The sequence below is a fragment of the Vipera berus genome (genome assembly GCF_964194415.1).
Source record: "Vipera berus genome assembly, chromosome: 16".
NCBI lineage: Eukaryota > Metazoa > Chordata > Lepidosauria > Squamata > Viperidae > Vipera > Vipera berus.
This window is the reverse complement of record NC_138219.1, coordinates 8,041,416-8,064,133: the sequence shown is the minus strand read 5'-3', so window position 1 is coordinate 8,064,133 and position 22,718 is coordinate 8,041,416. Positions and strand designations below refer to the sequence as shown.

The 22,718-nt window shown below is 48.1% G+C and overlaps 2 protein-coding genes across 4 annotated transcripts; one reads left to right on the top strand and one right to left on the bottom strand.

The window, feature by feature from the left end:
- Nucleotides 1–2,516: 2,516 nt before the first annotated feature.
- Nucleotides 2,517–8,660, top strand: UBE2Q1 (ubiquitin conjugating enzyme E2 Q1). The gene is made up of 13 exons (XM_081340486.1): nucleotides 2,517–2,750; nucleotides 3,426–3,530; nucleotides 3,655–3,759; nucleotides 4,475–4,525; nucleotides 4,968–5,108; nucleotides 5,424–5,508; nucleotides 5,636–5,696; nucleotides 6,268–6,358; nucleotides 6,454–6,512; nucleotides 6,985–7,033; nucleotides 7,152–7,247; nucleotides 7,713–7,779; nucleotides 7,947–8,660. Exons 1-13 carry the CDS (start codon nucleotides 2,532–2,534, stop codon nucleotides 7,976–7,978), a joined length of 1,161 nt encoding a protein of 386 aa, XP_081196612.1. The 5' UTR covers nucleotides 2,517–2,531; the 3' UTR covers nucleotides 7,979–8,660.
- A 1,651-nt stretch (nucleotides 8,661–10,311) lies between these two features.
- On the bottom strand, nucleotides 10,312–22,523 carry TDRD10 (tudor domain containing 10). 3 transcript variants are annotated; one of them, XM_081340484.1, is made up of 13 exons: nucleotides 22,249–22,345; nucleotides 17,224–17,261; nucleotides 16,917–16,993; nucleotides 16,020–16,075; nucleotides 14,858–14,928; nucleotides 14,311–14,461; nucleotides 13,942–13,984; nucleotides 13,634–13,694; nucleotides 13,165–13,312; nucleotides 12,749–12,894; nucleotides 11,909–12,063; nucleotides 11,612–11,682; nucleotides 10,312–10,711 (listed from the first exon to the last, which is right to left on the bottom strand). In XM_081340484.1, coding segments are annotated over exons 2-13 (1,017 nt in total). In that variant the 5' UTR covers nucleotides 17,226–17,261; nucleotides 22,249–22,345; the 3' UTR covers nucleotides 10,312–10,675. The 3 variants fall into 3 exon arrangements, with proteins under 3 accessions (XP_081196610.1, XP_081196609.1, XP_081196611.1); XM_081340483.1 differs by lacking the exons at nucleotides 17,224–17,261; nucleotides 22,249–22,345 and adding an exon at nucleotides 22,369–22,523; XM_081340485.1 differs by lacking the exon at nucleotides 22,249–22,345 and having other exon boundaries at nucleotides 17,224–18,741.
- Nucleotides 22,524–22,718: the final 195 nt, after the last annotated feature.

Here is a 22,718-nt window from a genome sequence, read left to right as displayed (position 1 = left end):
CGGTGCTTCTGGCTTCTCTACGTTAGGTATCCTCGCCAAGGCCTTGGCATCACCGCCTCTGTTTGACGCAGCAAGGAAGACGCCATCCCCCTTGGCGCTGGAAGGGGAGGGGGCAGTTCCTTCTGCTGGCTTGGATTCTCCCAAGAGCTGGGGGAGTCAGGGATCGCCCCACACACCCCTCCCCCACCCGGCAAAAATAAATAAATCACTGCTTGCCTTAAAAGCGTTTTTTTTTAGTCTCCAAGTCAAGAGACAAAGATGCTGAAATGGAAAGGCTATTTACAGACTAAGCGGGATGGCCTTAAAATGGTTTAAATGAGGGGAGGTTGATAAAAGAGATTTTTCTTTTTCTTTTTTTAAAGTCGATGTGGTAGAATTAGCCTTGGAGGGTTTTTGTTTGTTTATTCAAGCCACCTCAAATAAGTGATGCTGGAGATTGAAGGGTGGCAAAATCAATTAAACACCGAATTGCAATCACAAAACTACAGCAATTCTTCGACTTTCCACAGTTCATTTAGTGGCTGTTTGAAATTACAGCGACACCCCCCCCCCAAAAAAAAGGGACTTATGACGGTTTTTCACGCTGATGACCGTTGCAGCATCACCATGGTCAGGGGATTCAAATTCAGATCTTTGGCAACTGTCTCATATTTATGACGGTCGCGGCATCCCAGGGCCACGTGATCCCCTTTTGCGATCTTCTAACAAGCAAAGGTTCCCCTGTTTGAGCAGGGGGCTGGACTAGAGGACCTCCAGGGTCCCCTCCAGCTCTATTCTGTTCTAAAGCCAATGGGGAAGCCCGATTCACTTTACAACTGTGTGACTAACTTAACAAGTGCAGTGATTCCTTAACCACTGTGGCAAGAAAAGTCGTAAAATGCGGCAAAACGCATTTAGCAACATAAATTTTGGGGTCGACTGTAGCCCTAAGTCGGGGACAACCTAGATGCCTATAGGAGCTGGGAAAAATAACCATAAATATTAATACAGGCAGGAAATGAGGCCCTTCGCACCTTCACGACCTTAGGCCCAGGAGCATCACCACTTTCTCTGGCTGCCAGAAAAGTAGGCCATGCTCATCCAATTGAGATTTGAGGCTTTTAGCACTTTTTCTTCTTTAACATACTTGAATCTGAAAAGCTGGCTCCCAAAGGGCATTTCCCAGGACGGTTGCTAAGAGCGTGTAAGCGTAAAGCTTACAAATTCAAAAAAAACCCAAAGGACTGGCTGCTTAGTGGGTTTGGAGGTTTTTTTAATAAGGTGCCCCGAGGTGGGGTGGGGGGCTGAAGTGTTAGCCCCCCCCCAAAAGCTGTCACCAATAGCTGTTGCAACACATCTGGCCGGGCGGATCTCTGCGACGCCAGAGGTTGAATTTTTCTCCTTTTCAATGCAAAGACAGGACCTGGAGGGGTGTGGACGATGGATCTGATGCGTTTGTGGTTTCTTGACTCAGCTGGGCAATTTCTCACACAGGGTGAGGGAAGTCCTTTGCAGAACGGGAGAGGGCAGGCTGCTGACTCCTTTGCAATCTGGTGTGGTTTTGTAACACAACAGATTTGGGTTGGGGAGACCCAGAGTGTGTTCAACGCGGTGGGGGGATGAGTCTGAGCCAGCCTCTCTTGACTTACAACCACAAATAGGGCCCATCGTCTCTTTTGCTAAGTGAGACATGACTTTGCTGCTTGGAAGGTCGCAAAAGGGGATCGCACGACCCCAGGACTCTGCCACCGTCGTAAGTCTGAATCCGTTGCCGAGCGTCCAAATTTCAATCACGCAACAAGCGACACTGGGCAGTGCACCGCAAGGCTAAACTACGTTGAGATGTCAGGCTGTTGTTTTATGTTAAGATGCCGGTTTGGGATGCTTTAGTTTTAACGATGGGATTGCTGGTTGCAGCCTACAATCAGTCAAACATCTGCTGCAAATTCCTTTGGGCTCTCCACCTATCAGCCCAGTCTGCAGCTGTAACCCGATCCCGGGTCAACGCATCTTCTAATCTCAGCACAATTTGAGAGCGGGCAACTAAATTTCATTTTTGATGTGTGCCGCTGTGCCCACGGTAAAAAAAAAATATCACAATAAAGATTATCTTTTTCAGGCTTTTCTCCCGCCCTCCTGCAGGGGCCGCTATAAAGCAGCGGTGCCCTTCTTTCCTCGCCGAGAGCCATTCTCCGTGATTGCCGGGCGCCGGGCCGCTCTCGCCGCACATGTTCCTCATCTTTAGGGGCGTCTCTATGTTCAAAGATGGCGTCCGCCCCTTCCGCCCGGGACGGGAAGCGCCCGTTACTATGGCGACGGCGTCCCGTTAGAGGCCTACCCGGCCTGCCCCCCTCCCTGCCTCTTTCTATCTCCGCCGCCGGGGCTCCGCCTCTTCCTCCCTTTCTCCGTTGGGGCTGCGCGCGCCGCCAGGGCTGGGCGGGACGTGCGGTGCGGCGTCACTTCCGGCTGCGGGCCCTTCCCGGCCGCCATCTTGCGGTGTGGGGGGACGCGGGGGCCCCGGCGGCGGCGGCGGGGGGCCGCTCGATGGGACGATGCAGCGCGCGGGGCCGGGCGGGGCGGGGCCTGGCGCGGCGGCGGGGGCGGGGCCGGGGCGCGCGCTGCTGAGGCGGGAGCTGCGGCTGCTCGAGTCCATCTTCCACCGCGGCCACGAGCGCTTCCGCATCGCCCGCGCCTGCCCCGACGAGCTGGGCTGCGAGTTCCTGCCCGGGCCGGCCGGGGGCGGGCCGGTCCGTATCCATGGCAACATCACGGTGAGGGCTTTCTTCCCCCTCCCCCGTTTCCCCCGGGAGGGAGGGAGGAGGAGCCCCGTCGCTCCAAGCGGGCCGGCTGGGCGGGGCTTAGCCCGGGGGAGGGGCGGGGCTTGCGGGGACTCCAGGTCCCATCGTCCCCGGCCGAGGGAGCCCCGCCCAGCGAGCGAGATTCGGCCCAGCAGGGAGGGAAGCCGGGTTGGATGATGGGTTTAGGTTGCTCTGGCTTGCCTCCTTTGTCCCTGGGACTACAAGTTCCATCGCTGCACCCCCTGGACTCCTTCCTCTCTCGGGCTGCGGCTCCCCTTTGAAAAGTGCTCCTCCTCCTCCTCTTGGACTACATCTCCCATCCCAGCCTCTCCTTCCCCCCCCCCTCCTCCTGTATTCCATCTCCCATCCTTGCAGTCCCTTCTCCTTCGTTGGACTACACATCCCATCCCGCCTCTCTTGGATTCCAACTCCCACCCGTGCATCCCCCTTCTTCTCCACCTTTGGACTACCCACCCCAGTATCCCCTCCACTTGCACTACACTCCCCATCCTGGCCCCCTCCTCTCCTGGACTACACCCCCCCCATCCCAGCACCCCCACTTCCCACCCTGGCAGATGGGCCTCCCCCCAGCGGCCCCTCCCCCTGGGCCTGGCACCTGACCACCCCCCCCCCCCGTGCTCCCCCCAGGAGGCCTATCCGGCGGTTCCCCCCATCTGGTCGGTGGAATCGGAGGACCCCAACCTGGCGGCGGTGTTGGAGAGGCTGGCCGACGTAAAGAAGGGCAACACATTGGTGAGCCAGCGGGCGGGGGGGGCGGTTGGGGGGAGCTCGGTTGGAATTCCAGCTTGGGTGGGGGGCTGGGCTGGCCGATCCCCTCCCCGCCCTGATTTCCCCCCCCCCCATTTCTGTCCGTCAGCTCCTGCAGCACCTGAAACGCATCATTTCCGACCTCTGCAAACTCTACAATCTTCCTCAGCATCCAGATGTGGAGATGCTGGATCAGCCCTTACCTGCTGAACAGGTGAGCCTCCCTGATGACCCCCTCCTCCTCCTCCTCCTCCTCCCCCCCAGAGCTGGGCCCTTGGGGTGGACGGGCGTCCCCTGAGCCCAGGGTTTGCCTCCGCAACGTACAGGGAGTCCTCAAACTTACGACGGTTCGTTTAGGGACTGTTATTTTATTACAAGCTGAGTAATCTGGTTGTGCGTACGGACAGTCCTCCACTCGCAACATTTAGTGACCCGTCTGAAAACAGCGACTTGGGAATGTTTTCCACACTTACGACCATCGCAGCGTCCCCAGGGTCACGTGATCAAAATTCAGGCCCTTGCCACATGATCAAAATTCGGACCCATGGCCACTAGTTTGTATTTACGATGGTCACAGTGTCCCCCCCCTGGGGTCACGTGATCCCCTTCGGCGACCTATTGACCAGCAAAGTCCGCAGGGGGAAGCCGGGTTCACTTAACAACTGGGTGGCTCATTTAACGACTGCGGTGACTCCCTGAATGGGGCCAAACTCAACATGCGTCTCGCTTAGCGACAGAAGTTGTGGGTGGAGGACTGCCCGTTATTTGCCTGGCAATCTTCCCTCGGGCCCTTTGACTGGGAGGGAGATCCTGGCAGCCGAGCTGGAATCTGCAGGTGCGGTTGGGAGACTGACTTGGAGAGATCTGTTAGAAGGGGGATCCCTCGCTTGGGACCAGCCGATCCCATCTTGTTTTCCGTTTGCTTGCAGAACACGCAGGAAGACGTGTCCTCGGAAGAGGAAGATGAGGAGATGCCCGAGGTACCCACTCCGGTTTTGACACGTACACCCCTAGATTGAAATTTATATTTATTTGTTGAAATTATTAGCTGCCCATCTTCTATATACATATATACAATTACGTGTGTGTGTGTGCCCAAACTGCGACCCAAAACCCACTTGTGTATTGTCGGGTGCCGGGAGGGTGTGGCCAAACAAACTCGGAGTTCTTGGGTATGGTTAGGAAGGCACTGACTTTTCTAGGCTGCCCCATCTATATTTCCTGGTAAAATACATGGGAAAATCCCATTGGAGGAAAATTCCCCTTAGGGTTAGGTCACCATAGACTCATAGAGCAAAATGGACACTGCCAACAAACTCAGAGTTCTTGGGTCTGGATAGGAGGGCACTGACTTTTCTAGGCTGCCCTATCTTATGTTTCCTGGTAAAATACATGGGGAAATCCCGGCCCCTCCCCCTCCAGGACACGGAAGAGCTGGACCACTACGAAATGAAGGAGGAAGAGCCGGTGGAAGGGAAGAAGGCCGAAGATGACGGGATCGGCAAGGAGAACTTGGCTATTCTTGAGAAAATCAAAAAGAATCAGAGGCAAGATTACTTAAATGTACGTGTCGCCAGGGGGGGGGAGGGCAGTGTGTGTGGGGGAACCTTGGGACTGGGGGGGAGGGAGGGACAGAGTAGTTTTGGGGGACCTGGCCCGCCCCCACCAGACCTGGGACTCCAAATCCCATAATTGGGGATGACTCGTCCACTGTGAGGGTCACAATTTCCGGTGGTTCACCCCACGGTCTACCAGTCTCCCTCCCCACTCCTTCCTCACTAGATGACCTCTGGGAGCCCCTCCCCCCCCCAAATTGATCCCATTGGGGTGATGAAATGTGTCCCCCCCCTTTTTTTTTAATCCACCCCCACCCCCCAGGGAGCGGTGTCTGGGTCCGTGCAGGCCACCGACCGGCTAATGAAGGAACTCAGGGATATTTACCGATCGGCAAGTTTCAAAGGAGGTGAGTATCGGGGGGGGAAGAGGGGAGGGGATGGGGGACCCCTTGCTTTGAACTTTTTTGGGGGGGGCTCCGCGGGGCCCTGTTCCGCCTGCCTCTAAGCTCCCTCCCTCCTTTGCCCCGTCCCCAGGAAACTATGCAGTTGAACTCATGAACGACAGCCTCTACGATTGGAATGTGAAACTGCTGAAGTAAGTCACCCATTCGCTAACTTTATTAATTCAATTTTATAATGCCCCCCCCTCCTCCTTCCCCCAAACTGCCCCCTGGAAAGCGGCTCCGGATGGCTTTCCCGAGCGATAAAATCCTGAAAATGAAACCGCCAAAATGAAGCGAGGTCAAATAACATGTAAACGGTTTTCCTTTAGTGACCATTACAACGGCACGGGGGGGAAAAGTGACTTGGGGACCGTTTTTTGCACTCAAGACCGTCGCAGCATTCCCACCCCCCACCCCCCAGGAGTCACGCAATCAACATTCCCATGCTTGGCAACTGACGGTCGCAGAGTCCCGGGTTCAAGTGATCCCCCTTTTGTGACCTCTCAATCAATGGGGAAGCCAGGTGCATTTTAACAACCAGAATGGTCCTAAAATGAGGCAAAGCTCAACAAGTGCCTCGCTCAGCAACTGAAACGGGCTTCCTCGTGGTCGTAAGTCGGGGACCAGCTGGACGTGACTTCAGCCGCTTCCCATTTGCCTCCCGGATGCCACAACAAGTTTTTTTTTTTTGTTCACCATCTCTCTCTCTCTTTCTCCCCGCAGGGTGGATGAGGATAGCGCCTTGCATAGCGACCTGCAGATCCTGAAAGAGAAGGAAGGGGCCGATTTCATTCTGCTCAACTTCACCTTTAAGGTCAGGCTGGCTGGCCACACACTCCCCCCAGGGGTGGGGGTGGGCAAACAGAACAGGCTTGCTCACTCCCCCCCCCTCCGCCTTTCTCCCTTCAGGATAACTTCCCCTTCGACCCCCCCTTCGTAAGAGTGGTGTCACCTGTGCTGTCGGGAGGGTGAGTATCTCCCGTCGGTCGGCGGAGGTTGCCGTCACAGAGGCCGCTTTGGTCTACAAACCGGGAGACGGGGAGTTCCAGTCCCGCCTTAGCCAGGAAAGCTAACTGGGGGACTTTTGGCCAATCACCAGGAGATTGGGAATTCTAGTCCCGCCTTAGCCAGGAAAGCCAACTGGGGGACTTTGGGCCAATCACCAGGAGATTGGGAATTCTAGTCCCGCCTTAGCCAGGAAAGCCAACTGGGGGACTTTGGGCCAATCACCAGGAGATTGGGAATTCTAGTCCCGCCTTAGCCAGGAAAGCCAACTGGGGGACTTTGGGCCAATCACCAGGAGATTGGGAATTCTAGTCCCACCTTAGCCAGGGAAGTCGGCTGAATGACTTTGAGCCAATCACCAGTTGGCTGTGAGTTCTAGTCCCGCCTTAGCCAGGAAAGGCAACCGGGCGACTTGAATCGTCTCTTTCCCTTCAGGTACGTCTTGGGGGGAGGAGCCATCTGCATGGAGCTTCTGACCAAGCAGGTGAGCGGGGAAGGGGGGCAGCCGGGGGTTGGGGCTGGGTTGTCCCAGAGAGATTGGGGGGGGGGAGAGAAGGATCCCTCTTCCCCTCCGAATGACTCCTTGACCGTCTCCTCGGCAGGGCTGGAGCAGCGCTTACTCGGTGGAGTCGGTCATCATGCAGATCAGTGCCACCCTGGTCAAGGGCAAAGCCAGAGTCCAGTTTGGCGCAAACAAAGTGAGCGATGGCGGGGGGGTGGCTTCCTTTCCTTCCTTCCTTCCTTCCTTCCTTCCTTCCTTCCCTCCCCTTCTTCCTTCCTCCCTTCCCCTCTCTTAAGCCACCATCTTGGATCTCGGCCAACCTGGCTTGTTTTGAGAGTATTGGGATTAAACCTGGACCCGCAACGGACCCATCCTGGCATGTAGCGGTTTCATGCTCTTTGCTTTTTGAAAGCACTTTAAAAGTTCGCCTCGTACCTTTTTTTCTTTTTAACACAAAGAACTCAAGCTGTCGAACCAACCTTTCCCCCTCCTCCTCCCCACGACAACCCTGTGAGGTGGACCGCGTCACCTATCCCTGCGACTAGCCCTCTCGTTTCCTCGCCGCCCCTTCCCCCCCTCCTCCCCCCGTTTCTCTCTCTTCCCGTCAAGATTGTTTTTGGCCAGGATCAACCTCTGTTTTCTCGTCTTCTCTTTCCCCCAGAATCAGTACAGCTTGACGAGAGCCCAGCAGTCCTACAAATCCCTAGTTCAGATCCACGAGAAGAACGGTAAGTCCTCGATTTGCGACACTCCCCTCCTCCTCCTGCCCCCCCCACCCCGGACAGTCGTATCTCCGGGACCGCCTGCATGCAGAAACCCAGCCGCCCCCCATTGACGTCATCCGGTCCGTCGCTCCGTCCTGAAACGGTGTTTTGTTTGCCTTTCTTCCTCCCAGGCTGGTACACGCCCCCCAAGGAAGACGGGTAGCCGCGGCGTCGATGGAGCAGGAACCCCCACCCCGGACAACACCCACCCACTCACCCACCCCGTCGCTGGACGCTGTGTTCGGATGGCCTCCGAGGACTTTTTCTCTGCCTGGACTCTCCGTCAGCTCTTTGAAAGAGCATCTGCGATGGCCTCTGGCCTTGGGCTCCTTATAAACATTGGTGGTGAGCGGCCCAAGCCTCATTCGGACCTTCGCTGGCAGGCGATTCTCTCTCCCCCTCACTCTTATTAAATGGGGGGGGGGAAAGGAAGGAAGGAAGAATGAAAGGAAAAAAAAAGAAAGCCCCACGCTCACCCACGTGAAAACTCCTGAAATTTTTCCTCTTCTGGCTTCTGCTGCTGCGGTTCTTTAAAAACACACACACACACAAAAAAACCCACAAAAAAAATGCTCTTCCTTCCGCGCTGGATTTAATTTATTTTCTTAATTTTTTTTTTCACGTACACGGCTTCCCTCCTCTTCCATTTCTTCTTCCCCTTCCCCAGCCCACCTGGCCTTTTATTTCTTTTTTCTTTTCTTTTTTTTTTCCCTTTTTCCACCCCCCTCTCTCTATATTCTCCCCTCCCCCCTTTCGTTTCATTTTGGTTACAGTGTATGATGGATGTCTATGGGGAAAAAATATGTATCTTTGGGGAAAAAAACAATTACATTTGTTAATTTCAAGGGGGTCTGGCGGTAGCTCTGTCCGTGAAAGGGGGAGTGAGGATGGCGGTGTGGGGGGCTCACACACACACACAGAGACGCACACGTACGGGGGGAAAAAAGCCTGGGGGATAATTTTTTCCTTCTGGCTCTTCCCCCTGCCCATTTCTTGGCTGGCAAAAGGAGAAAATAGCTCAAAATATAAGCTTCAAATTTCAGAAGCAAATCTGCCTTTTGCTCCTCTTGCTAAGGGCAAAAAAAATAATAATCCCCCCCCCCCATTCCCTGGGTCCTCGCTTGACGGCCAAAAGGATTTTGGAGGGTAAGCCGTGGCAGGCATTAAAAGTGGAAGGCCCGGTGGCCTGATTTTTTTATTTTGGGACTGTTTTCACCAGGGTCATAAAGCGAGTCACCGTTAGGCAGCAAGCCGTGTCTTTGTGATGCGGATCCCGAACAGGTGTTAAAAGGGGCGAAAATATTGGTCACGAATTGACCGGAGTGCTGGAACTGGTTGTAAAAATAATGCAATTGGGATCGCATGGGGAGGGGTGATAACTTCCAAGAATGGGTTGTAAATAACTTGGCGGTGTATGTGTGTCGTAACTTGGAGCCATGGTGAAGCAGTGGGTCATTAAGCGAGGAACGCTCATTAAAATTCTCAAGAGAAAAATTGAAAAGCAAAACCGGGTGAAAAATGATCCCTTGTTGCTTAGATTCCTCTCTTCAAATCTTGGCTCCCAAATCCTGTTTCCCCCCCCCCCCAAAAAAAAAAACCCAGACGGGGCAACGGTCTGTTTCCCCTAAGGCAGACCATCCACACACAAGTTGTGATCACATTTTGTGAACAAAGAATTGGTCTTTTTCAACCCCAGCCTGTTGGAGAATATCTTGAGTTCCCCCAAAAGCAGATTAAATACTGGCAAGAGAGCGCCATATTAACTCTCCAGCAGGCCCCAAGCAGGAAGGATCTGGGGAAATCTATCCAGATTAAATCCATTTTCTTTCCAGATTTAATCTGTTTTGTGAGCTACAGCGCCTTTCATCGTGTGTGTGTGTGTGTGTGTGTATACACACACATATATATATATACACATATATACATATACATACACACACACACAAACATGAAAGACGCTGTAGCTCACAAAAAGTGCTTTTGAGAAGGGAGACGACCCTGTTAGCTTCTTAACTACTTACCTTGCCTCAAAGGCTGATCTTGCCCTCTTGAGGACTAGAAACGTAACCTCCCCCCCCCAAAAAAAAATCTGGCCGTTTCCAAAGACAGCAAAATAAGACTTAGTGGATCTTCTCTAGCATTCTCCATTTCAAACCTCTCCCAGGTTTGAAGTAGCCTAATCTGTTCGGACAAGTGGAGTTTCTTTTTTTTTTGACAAGATTCAAGATAAGTAACCAAGAATCCCTTCCCCCGCACACACAACTTTCTATCGGAATTAAAAATTAGCTGGCATCGGAGCAGAGTAAAATTATGCCCAGTTTCTTAAGAGCCGAGTCCCTCCTAAAAATATCCACCCCACCCTGCCCCGATTTGCCCTACTAGGAGAAAGACAAAACTTTTAAAACAGCAGCTTTTCTTTTTAATTTAATCTGATTGCATCTGTCAGCTTAGCTGAAAAGAGTATTTTTAAAATGGAAGGAAAAAGAAGCAAGCCAATTTCTGGATCCAGTTAGCATTTTAATAAATTAACTGCAAGAACAAACTCAAAAAGAGAACAAGGTTGCAACAGAACAGCTCAGCCAAAATACAGATTTATGTATTATTCCCCCCCCCCCGCCTACACATCACACACAAATCCAGCTGTCCCAGACACAACATTCAGTAAAAAACATGTTTCTCCCTTTTCAAGCACAAAGTTATAAGGCCTCAACTAAGCGAATAAGCTAATGTCCCCAAATCTTTCAACCAACTTTTTAAAAACAAAGCTAGTTTTCGGGACCAAACCGCGACTTTTCCCCAGAAGAAAACTTGGGTGTAGTTCAAACTTGCTGGGGGGAGAACTTCCCAAATCCACAACTTCTTAGCCTGTTTTGACCACAAACTTTAAAATGTGTGGCTGGAAGACAAGTAAAAAAAAAACCCCCTGTTAAATTGTTTATACATTGTTCCATCACACCACTGCGTGTCTGGTTTGCGTCTGGCTGCGTATCGTGCCGATCCAGCTAATATTTTATAAATATAATATTTAACTTGAAGAAAATTCAGCCAAGTGAGGATTGTACAGTGCAGCTGTGCGTTTTCTGCAATGACAACCGATTTATTTTAAGCTTCTGGTCCTTAAGATTGGGGGGGGGAATGTTAATTTGATTGCACAACTGTATTATTTGCATAGGGCAGTTTTAAGTTTTGCAGTTTCTTTGCAAGTTGAGTGAGAACAGCCCAAAATTTTTACACAGGGCTTAAATGCAAACACACAAACAGCAAATTGTTGTGTTTGCGAGCCCAAGAAACAGTGGTTTTTATACTTCTGAATTGCTGCAAAAAATCTGCAAAACTCTTTGAGGATTCAGCTAAACCCCAAAAGGGCTGTTTGTGAAATTGTCCTGGTTTTGATTTTGGATTTTGGGACCCACCATAACTCTGAATAAACCACCGATGGGATCAACAAACCAGGATTCCAGCAGGAAGCTTATCTGAGATCAAACATGGTTTCTTTGATACTGGCTGGCTGTGACCAGAAATGTTTTTTTCCCCCCAATGGTTTTGCTCCTTTAAAACAAGCCAGGGTTTGTAATCTGAAAGCTGAACATTTGCGATCTTGGTTTATGGGGCTGTAGCAAGTCAGAGTTAGCTGGATTCAGGCCACACAATGAAGCAACTGTTATTTAAGGACGCGTCTATTTCATTTAATCCAGAAATGACTTCTTGGGTGATCAAAATCAGACTTCTAAAACCACCTTTAGTTTTCACCTCTGGGTGAAAACAAAAATTAAATATATATTTTTTTCCCGTTTACCTCCCATTGAGAAGGTCCGTTCAATTTTCCTTCCAGGATCTGCCTCCGGATCACTTGCGGGGGGAAAACGCCTGCACAGCCCAGAAAAAGTCCTCTTCAAATTGATTTCCCCCAAAAGGAACCTTTTGTCCCATTTCTCAAAGCTGCTAATCAGCGGAATTAAAACATGCAGTGCCGCGTTCCTCGATCTTAGCAACTTGCAGATGGATGGATGTCAGTTCCCAGGATCCCCCATCCAGCCTGCTTCCAGAGGGGTGGGCTTCAACTCCCAGAATCCCCCCAGCCTGCCAGCCTTACCTTCCTCCAGCACGAAGGGCTGAGCCAATGGGTGGATCTCCCAAAACTGCTGCTCGTCCAGCTTCCTTAGCGCGTTCAGAGGGAGGCTGGCGCAGCGGCCGAAGTCCACGAAGAAGCCCACCGCCAGGTCGCCCAGCGTCTCCAGCACCCAGCACCTGGGGGGGTGGGGGGGGAGAGAAAGAGAGAGACAGATTGTTCGTTTGTTTCTCTCTCTCTCTTTCCTTCCTTCCTTTTTCTGATCCCTTTCTTCGTTATTCCTTCCTTTATTTTTTCCTTCCTTGCTTGCTCCCTTGCCTCCTTTTCCTTCCTTCTTTCCCTTTTTTCCTCCTTTACTTCCTTCCTTTTTCCTCCCCCATCCTCTTTCCTTTTTCCTCCCCATCCTTCTTTCCTTTTTCCTCCCCATCCTTCCTTCCTTTTTCCTCCCCCATCCTTCCTTCCTTTTTCCTCCCCATCCTTCTTTCCTTTTTCCTCCCCCATCCTTCCTTCCTTTTTCCTCCCCCATCCTTCCTTCCTTTTTCCTCCCCATCCTTCCTTCCTTTTTCCTCCCCATCCTTCTTTCCTTTTTCCTCCCCCATCCTTCCTTCCTTTTTCCTCCCCCATCCTTCCTTCCTTTTTCCTCCCCCATCCTTCCTTCCTTTTTCCTCCCCCATCCTTCCTTCCTTTTTCTTCCCCATCCTTCCTTCCTTTTTCCTCCCCCATCCTTCCTTCCTTTTTCCTCCCCCATCCTTCCTTCCCTTTTTCCTCCCTCCCTCTCTTCCCTCCCCCCTCCCTTTTTTCCCTTTTCCTTCCCTCCCTCCCTCCGGCTGACCCCCCCCAATGGAGCAGGGGGCCCCCCCTCACCTGTTCCAGGCACTGCCCTCCACCCCGATGTCGCACTCGGCCAGGCATCGGGTCCCCCGCTGCACTTCCTCTTTGGCCAGGAAGGGCAAGCGAGACTCGGCCATAGCCAAGGCCGTGAAGAGCTTCTGCATGGATTCGTAGCGTTCCTGCACAGTCAAAAGCCCCCAAAACAAAGGGTTTCAGCCTTTCTAAATCAGCAAACTGCTCCCCAGAGGCAGTAATCAAGTTTCTAGCCCTCACAAGGCTTAGAAACAGTAACTCTTCTCCCCCAGCGGCACTAGTCAGGTTTCTAGCCCTCAACGAGGCTTAGAAACGGTGTCGCTGTCACAATCTACAGAGGGGAAACCCTCACCTTCTTTCAACAGCCTGGGAACTCGGGGAGTCACCCCGAATGGCCCGATCCTGCTCACACAAACCTTGCTGAGGATGATGGCCCAGAAGTACGGCATCAGTGGAAACGTGTCCATCACCAAAAGCCCCACCTCCCCTGCCACGCCGGCCATGGAAGGGAGCCACATGGCGTCTCCGAAGCAGTCGTTCAGCAAGTGGAAGAGGAACAAACTTCTAAAAGAAAAAAAAAAGGAGACGTGGAGGCAGAACAAGAGGATGGGACCCCTTGAGGTCATCCAGCCATGCCTCGGGATCGCATAGAAGCTTTTGAAGGAGCCCGGAGTAGCGAAAGGGTGAGAACCAGGAAACGAGTTAGGGATGTGGCAAACGGGCGACTCGGTGCAAAGTATTGAATTAACGCAACAAATCCGTCAAGCCGAACCTGCAAAACATGTCGCCGAAATTCATAATTATCGCTCTGACAAGTAGCAGCGTCTGAGGAGAGGGGAGGGGGGGAAATAAATCACATTTTCTCCACTCCCCATTTGCACCTACCTCATTTCCATGGGGACAGCATAGCAGACCCTCTGACTGGGAAGGGAGATCTGGGTGGCACCTTTGGGGAAGTGGGGGGGAAGGGAGAAAAAAGCACATTTGAGCCTTGATGCCAGCAAGGCTAAACATCCAGGTAAATCGCAATCAAGAGAATCAAACTCCCGCCCCTAAGCCTGATTTTCCTGAAACAGCATTCAAACAAAAATAAATTAAAAAGTGGGTGCAAGGGTGCCTTCAACGGAAGGCTTTTACCCAGATCAAAATGAAAAAAATAATAATAATAGAAAACAAAGGTCGCCCTCTCGTACCGTTGGTAAATCCACATTCTACGGAGGGGATCACTTCCAAATCCTGAAAAATCAGAAAATGACATTTGCAAGGGATTAAATCCAGAACCACAACGCTGTTTTAAGCACTGAAAGCTTAAACAGAATTAATGTTTAACCTAGCAGGCCGGGCCAATCCCTTCAGTCGTGACTGGTTCAGCAAACTATGACTAAACAAACATCACTCGGTGCAAGAACTGGAACAAGCTGACTTAGCATTGGCTCCGCCAGAGCTACAAGCAAGGAACTGAGGCAAGAATTTCCAAGGAGAACAGATCTGGGCTTATAACACTTCCCACGTAAGCAGGCTGGCTAACCCATGAGATGGCTAGACCACGAATCCAGGTTTACCGGCATCTGAGTGCTGGCTTTCGGAAGCTCGTGGTTTTTCTTGTTTTCGGTAAACATGACGGACATTGGCTTCCCTTTCACGAGGTGTCCGTTCAAAAGCTGGATTGCTAAATTTGCAGCTTCCGGTGACATCAGCTCCAGGAATGCAAAACTATAAATAAATATAAATTAAATGAACATATTAAATTCATATATATTAAATATAAAGCAGAAATATAAACAAAGACCCTTCCCCAACTTTAGAGACACCCTTTAGAGACCCCGGGCAATACCCATCATCCCCCAATGCCCATCATCCCCAGCTCCTCTAGACCCCATAAATACACCCCAAGGGACTGGATTTTGATCCCGTGACCGTGGGGATGCCGCGACGGTTGTAAGTACAAGGACAGATCCTAACTCCCTTATTGTACCTTTGAATGACTGTCAAATCAGGCCCAAGTCCCTTAAGAACCGTCTTGCTTAGTGACGGAGATTCTGGTTCCCGTTGTGGATGTAATTCAAATTTAAGAATTTTTTTTTTAAAAAAGGAGAGCCACCAGCATACCTTTTAAAAGAATTATTGTGTTTCTTCAAAGACCTGATCCCAAAATCCTTGAATAAGAAGGCAATCTCTTCCTAACAGAAGAAATCAAATGAAGAAATAAAGGGGGAAAAACATAGATTCAAAACCTTTTACGAAGGAAGGAAGGAAGGAAGGAAGGAAGGAAGGAAGGAAGGAAGGAAGGAAGGAAGGAAGGAAGGACGGACCCATTTGAGTTAGGTCTTTGCTCATGCTGGGGAAAAAAATAAAATTAAAGATTCCTTTATTGGAATTATTAGACCGAAAGGTTTTTAAGCCCATCTGGTTTTTGTTTTTTAAGGAAGGTTTTTTCTGAGACAGCAAAGGATAAATACCATCCTAGAGCGATCCATTTTAAATAAAAAGGTAAAGTTAGGTTCCCCCGCACACGCGTGCTAGTTGTTTCCGACTCTAGGGGCCGGTGCTCATCTCCATTTCAAAGCCGAAGAGCCAGCGCTTATCCGAGGATGTCTCCGCGGTCATGTGGCCGGCATGACTAGACGCCAAAGGCGCACGGAACGCTGTTACCTTCCCACCGTCGTGGTCCCTATTTTTCTACTTGCGTTTTTACGTGCTTTCGAACTGCTAGGTTGGCAGAAGCTGGGACGCGTAACAGGCGCTCACTCTGCTACGCGGCACTCAGGATTCGACCCGCCAAACTGCCGACCTTCTGATCGACAGGCTCAGCGTCCTAACCCACTGAGCCACCGCGTCCCATTTTAAATGGGCTGCCACGGGTAATGCGGTGAAATTTTTATTTATTTATATTTATTTTTCGGGTTCCTAAATAACCACACGTCTCTCTGAAGGAGGAACTCTGGGTGGTCATTAAATTATTTGAGAGTTTCGGCTAAAAACTCGTAGAGACTTTGACCCCCAGTCACTGTAACACGAAAGCATTTTGTACAAAGACTGAATTTAGAAATTTAGATGATTGAATTAAATCGTTTCATCATTAATATCGTTTAGTTTCAAAAGCAACGGCACACAAGTCTCCCAGGCTTAGCAACCGAGTTTCTGATCTCTCTTGTGCTTCTAGGACTAACTGTATGCTGTGTATTGCATCTATTGTGTGTGTGGGGTGTGTGTGTGTGTGTGTGTGTTGTGGTGTGTGTGTGTGTAAAGTAAACCAATGTTGTACACCCACCACTCTGATATCCAGGGGGAGGTTTCCAACGAAGATTTCCTTTTTTTTGAAATGCCCTGAAAAAAAGCAAAATTGGGTTAGGATCCAGTCCCGTAAAATATGAAAAAAGACAGACGGTAAAGGCCGTCCTTCCCTCCCTTTATTCCTTCCTTCCTTCCTTCTTTCCCTCCCTCTCTTTTCTTCCCCCCTCTCTCCCCTTTTTCCTTTCCTTTCCTCCCTTTTTTCACATAAATTTCCTTCCTTCCTTCCCTCCCTATTTCTTCCTTTCTTCCTTCCCTTCCCTCCCTCCATTTCTTCCTTCTTCCCCTTCCTCCCTCCTTTGTCTTCCTCCCACTTCCTTCCCTCCTTCCTCCCTTTTTCCTTTCCTTTCCTTCCTTTTTTCCACATGAATTTGGCTTCCTTCCTTCCTTCCTTCCTTCCTTCCTTCCTTCCTTCCTTCCTTCCTTCCTTCCCCTAAACGTAGAGGGTGGCTGTGAGTTCCTTAGGTTATCACGCCAGGATAAGCAAGGCACAAACACACATCACGCACTTGGGATCACTCGAAGCATTTGCAGAGGGGTGACGGCGGGGGGGGGGCGGCATCGTAACAGGGCCTCTCCGTCACCCACCCCTGTTTTCTCTGCTCACCAAAAAGATGCTGGAAATTTTTCCTCCTCCCTCCCCGCTCCGTTTCCTCGCGTGCTACAACTTCCTGGTGGGAAAAGCCAATTAAAAACCTCCTTTCAGCCTTCGTTGGCTGTTAATTGGGAGGCGGGTTGCTTCAAATCGATAAATGATAAATTTCTGCTCCCCCCCTTTTCACACCGCTTATCTCCCTGGCCAACTTCCAGCGGGGCCAAAATCCTAAGCAGGGACTAATTGCACGCCTAATTCGCACATTCAGTTGTCTAAACTCACCGGGTTGTTTCAAGGGATTGGCCTTAACCAGTTTCTTAGAGCCTGGAGAACATTGTTTCTCGTAGCCATGTTTTGACCTGTAAACCATGTTAGAACAATCCAGGATTAGGAACGGCCACCTTTTGCAATCTTGTTTTCCATTTGCACACACACACACCAGCCTGGCTTTAACTGGAGAAACCCCACCTCAAGGCTTTGTTTTTAAATAAAACTCACAAGCGTGCAAGGAAAGGGTGCAAAATGGATTCACTTGCAACTGAATACTTAGCAAGGACTATTTTCTGAAATATTTTCCCTCCCTACTCACATCTCGCTCCGGTGACTTTGCAAGATTCAGCACGACACCTTTCAAATAATAAATCACATTAACATTATTCATAACAATGTTTAAAAAAAACAATTCACATCCTGCGACATTGATCTTAAATATTCTTAAATAAAAACGTTTGCCTACCCTAGATCCTTTGGAAGGACTCAAGAACTGGATAAAACCCACCTCTGATTGACGGTGCCACCCACTACAATATTATTATCATTAATCATAAATAAATGATATTAGTTATTATTAAACATCACAGCATCCTCTGCCGTTCCGTTTACAGACCGCAACCCGAAACAAAAAAGCAAAATATTTTAAAAATATTTAGGAAACACTACAACCTAAGATACAAATAATCTACCACGCAAAACACTGCAACAGAAATATCTGTAAATACAAAATATTTTTAAATCTAAAGATACAAAACACAACATATTTACATTTAGGTATTTATTTATTTAGCACATGGCATATCATACCTGGACTATCCATACTGTATATATTAGATAATTTATTTATTTATTTTTTTTAATTCCATTTATATCCCGCCCTTCTCCGAAGACTCAGGGCTCAGGGCGGCTTACAAGTTATTAACGGAATAACAGAGTTGGGAGGGACCTTGGAGGTCATCTAGTCCAACCCCCGTACTCAAGCATTCAAAAATCTTAATAGTTAATACTACTTAATATACACCCAGGTGGAAATAAAAATGAGAAATGTCTAATCGAAGCAACTAAGATTGATCACGATTCTCTCTTAAGAAATTTTAGCAGAAGGGTGGGAATTGTAGTCCTGTGCCTTAGGGGAAGTGTAGTTAGGAAAGTGTAGCTTCAGTAGAGAATTTAACCACGCTGCAGCAGCAAAATTGGGATTAATTTTTCAACCTCTGGGCGAGGACTGTCCCTATCTTTGCTTTTCTTCCCCCAAAACGCCGTTGCTATTATTATTATTATTATTATTATTACTACTTTGCATTTGGTTTTTTTAGGGGCAAAAAGTTTGGGGCATTTCGGGGTATTTGAAAAAGCAGAGATGAAGGCACCGCTGTTGCAAAAGAGCGTCTACAAAGGACTCACTCCGGATTGCTCACCTAGGAAAGAACAAAAAGGCGCGAATTCGGAGCAAACAAACGCGAATCTCCCACCAGGATCCAGGCGCAGCGCGGCTTTTGCGCCGACGCGCATCCCGCCCCGCCTTTCCTCCTCTCCCCCCCTCCCACCTCTGACTGTTAATGGGGAGGCGGGAGAGCCTTTAATTCGGAGTGGATCCGGATTAGATGCATGGGTGCACGCCTTTCTGCATTAGATATGTAAAAATGGGGGTTCCACCCGTCTCTACACGTGTGCATTTTTTTTGCAAATATTTTTTTATATGTAATGCATCTTCATAGATGTGTTATGGCTTCGGCCACCAGGGGGCTGCGGGGAAAAAAAAGCCACGTTTGCCGCTCCCTGGCGGCCGGCAGAAGCCCTGCAGCCGAAATCGGCTTTCAATACAATCCCCGAAAAATCGTCGCCGAATAGGGAGAATAAAACCCCACTGGCTCATTTTCAGCGCCCCCTAAGTGGAGGGGGGGTTTCCAGGACCCCCCCTTCCTAGTCCTTTTGAATTTCCCTCCTGCCCCCCCCATTTTTGCCATATACCCTCTATTGACCCCCCCTCCCCATTCTAGATAAAGCTTGCATATTTTTTTTTAAAAAAGGTGGGAAGTCAAATACCATTGAAATATTTGGATCTAATTTCATCCCTAGGGGGAAAAAATCAAAATAATTTAGCTCAAGTTAGCTCAGATTCATCTTAGATTAATCAACTCTTTGCAGCTTGAATGGAAAGAAAGTGATAGGAGAGGAGGTAGGTCTCCGGGTGGTGCCCACTCCACATTCATTCCTGCTGGCCACACAGAAGTTGGGTTTGGATGGCTCTGTTTTCTCGCAACCGTGCAATGGGTGGGGGAGGTCTTCCCCAGTGGAAGGCGCTCCTTTCAACCAATAAAAGCCACCAACACCCCGCAGGCTGAAATGTAGCAGCTCAGGAGAAGCAGCTCCTTCCCTGATGTGCTAGCTTTCTCTCTGCAGGGGTTTTTGATAAAGATTTTTTTTTTTTATTGAAAAGTTTTAAAAATACAGTTTTCCTTTAAAAAACCCCCTTCCCCCTCCCTACCTCCCCTCCCTACCTCCCCCCTTCCCCCCCTCCCCCCCTCCCTCCTCCCCCCCCACCTCCCCCTAACCCCCCTCCCCCCCCCGGACTTCCCAGAGCTAAATACAAGGTATATATATATAAAAAGGCAATCATAAACAACCATATACTAACAACTATAAATTCTAAAATCCATCACTCTCTAACTTATATAGGATCAAACAAAACTTAGCATTATTAAATATATATAGAAGACAAAATAAAAAAAGAAAAAAGAAAACGAAAGAAGACTTATTCAAATGCTAGATAAAACTTCTTGACCCTATACTTATTCTGGATAAACTCAATCCATTTTCTCCATTCCATAATATAATGTTCTTGCGAGTAATCTTTCAAATAGGCCGAAATCTTCGCCATCTCTGCCAAGTCGGAAACCTTTAAAATCCACTCTTGTATAGTCGGCAGTTCCTCTTTCTTCCAATATTGACCTATCAAAAGTCTTGCTGCCGTAACTAAATTCAGCATCAACTTAGAGTCCACAACTGTAGCGTCAACAATTATTCCCAACAAAAAAAATTGCGGACAAAACTTTATCCTCCGTTTAAAAATCTTCTGCATATTCCACCAGACTTTTATCCAAAAAGCCTTGACCTTTTTACATGTCCACCATATGTGAAAATATGTTGCCTCTTCATCACCACACCTCCAACATTTAGGCTGATAATTCGGATACATACTTGCAAGCTTTTTAGGATCTAGATGCCATCTATAAAACATTTTGTAAAAGTTCTCTCTTAAACTTTGAGCTTGAGTGAATTTTACATTCCTCACCCAGATCTTTTCCCACGTGTCCATTGTAATAACTTCCTGAATGTTTTGGGCCCATTTTATCATACAATCCTTAACAAGCTCTGTTTCTGAATCGATCTCTATCAATGCAAGATATATCCGTTTAATATGTGCTGGTCCTTGATTTCTAATTTGCTTTATCAAATTTTCATCAGTCGTTGCAAATCCATTTTTTTGGTCTTCTTTCCACCTGGCCTGTAACTGAATATATTGAAACCAAGTCTGAACAACCTTCTCTTCTCGCAAGAAACTATATGATTTCAAGCACCAAATATTCCTTTCCAAACTTAAAATTTCCTTGTAAGTAGTCTCATCATGTTTGAAACCAGCATGTATATTTTCTATTGCGTGTTTTGGGATTGCCCACAATGGTATCTTGCTGCTTAACTTATGTCTATACTTCTTCCAAACTCTCAGCAATGCCTGTCTTAAAATATGCATCCTAAACACAGTATCTACCTTCTTATCATACAACAAATATGCATGCCAGCCAAACAACAGATCATGGCCCTCAAGATTTAATAACCTCGATTGTGTCAAATTAATCCAATCACTTATTCCTACTAGTGCAGCAGCTTCATAATATAATTTAAAATTAGGCATTTTAAGGCCACCTCTCTCACGAGTATCCTGCATAATCTTAAGTTTAACTCGTGGCTTTTTCCCTGCCCACACAAATTTATTGATACCACGCTGCCATTCCTCCAAGTTAGAGTCTTTCTTAAGAATCGGTATCATTTGAAATAAGAATAAAAATTTGGGCAGGACATTCATTTTCACTGCTGCGATCCGTCCCAACAAAGACAATTGCAATTTTTCCCAACTCTCCAGTTCTTTTTGAATTTTCCCCCATAACTTTTCATAATTATTTTTATATAGCTTTGTATTAGAGGGCGACAAAATCACCCCCAAATATTTAACCCTTTTAACAATCTCAAATCCAGTTAATCCTTCTAAGAGAGCCTTCTGCGAAACTGTCATATTTCTAGCCAAAATTTTAGTTTTCTGTATATTTACTTTAAATCCAGAAACCTTCCCATATTGTGTTATTATCTCCATCAGGTCCACAACAGAGTTCTCTGGCTGGGTCACTGTAACAACCAGATCATCTGCAAATGCTCTCAATCTGTAATCCTGATCTCCAACTTGTATCCCCTTAATTTTTTCCGAATTCCGAATCTTAACCAATAGTATCTCTAATGTTAATATAAATAACAAGGGCGATAGCGGACAGCCTTGCCTTGTGCCCTTCTCAATATTACATACTGTTGTCAAACTATTGTTAACTATAATTCGGGCAGTTTGTTTTTGGTATAATGCCCTAATCGGTTGTAAAAATTTTTCCCCAAAATCCATTTTGTCTAAAACTTTCAACAAAAATTGCCAGTTCAATTGATCAAAAGCCTTTTCAGCATCTAAAAAGATTAGCGCAGCAGAGATCTGGTTGTGCCTTTCCAAAAACTCTAACACATCAACTATATGTCTCACATTGGTTTTCATTTGTCTTCCACTAATAAACCCCGTTTGGTCCCCATGAATCACCTGTTGCAGAACCCTCATCAGTCTATTAGCCAAAACCTTAGCAAATATCTTATAATCTGTATTTAAAAGCGATATCGGTCTGTAATTTTTAACTAAAGTAGCATCCTGGTCTTCCTTCGGAATCAAAGAGATAAAAGCTGTTCTCCAAGACGGGGGCACCTTTCCCCCCCTCTGGATTGTCTGGAACAGTTCCTTTAACGGTTTTATCATCTCTAATTGTAAGTTTTTATAATAGGCCGCAGTCAACTCAGAGATCAGCTGCTTTAAATCTTCTTTAACATTCTCTTTTAAGCCTCTAATTCTGACAGCAAACTGCATCTGGTAATGTTGGGCATGGCTTAACTCCCTTTCCAACTTGCCTCTTTCAATTTCATTCTCCCGTGCTTTTACTTCTAGTATAGCATTCCTTTGAGCCAAATCATCCACTTTTTCATCTAAATCTTCCACACATTCCGCCACTTTATGCACTGAAGTCAAAATGTCTACCTTCATCACGCTGTACTTCTGTTCCATCCTCTCTTCCATTCTTTCCTCAAATTTCTCCAATTTCTCCTCCATCTGTGCAAATTTATCAGCAATTGATTGATTAATTGATTCCAAAAGTACCTGGGCATGTTTATCCAAGGCATCTCGCAAATCCTTCGATGTCAGCACTTCAGGAGGGTGCAATGCCTGTAGTGATGATTGTTGCACCGGCGAGGATCCTCCACTCCGAAGAGTTTTAGAGGGAGGTTTAGCCGCCATCTTTTAATCCTCAATTATGACGCACTTTCAATTAAAGTTTAAAAAGTCCAACAAGTTAGAGAGTACAGTAAAATAGTCCTCTTCACCTTTTCCTCTTGTACCGCTCTGCCTGCTCCTTTAAATCATAGTCCTTTCATCAGGCAGGGCTGGTTCGCAGACGCCTGGCTCTGCTCCAGGAAGTTCAGAGCAGAGACGACGGCCAGCTGGGAGCA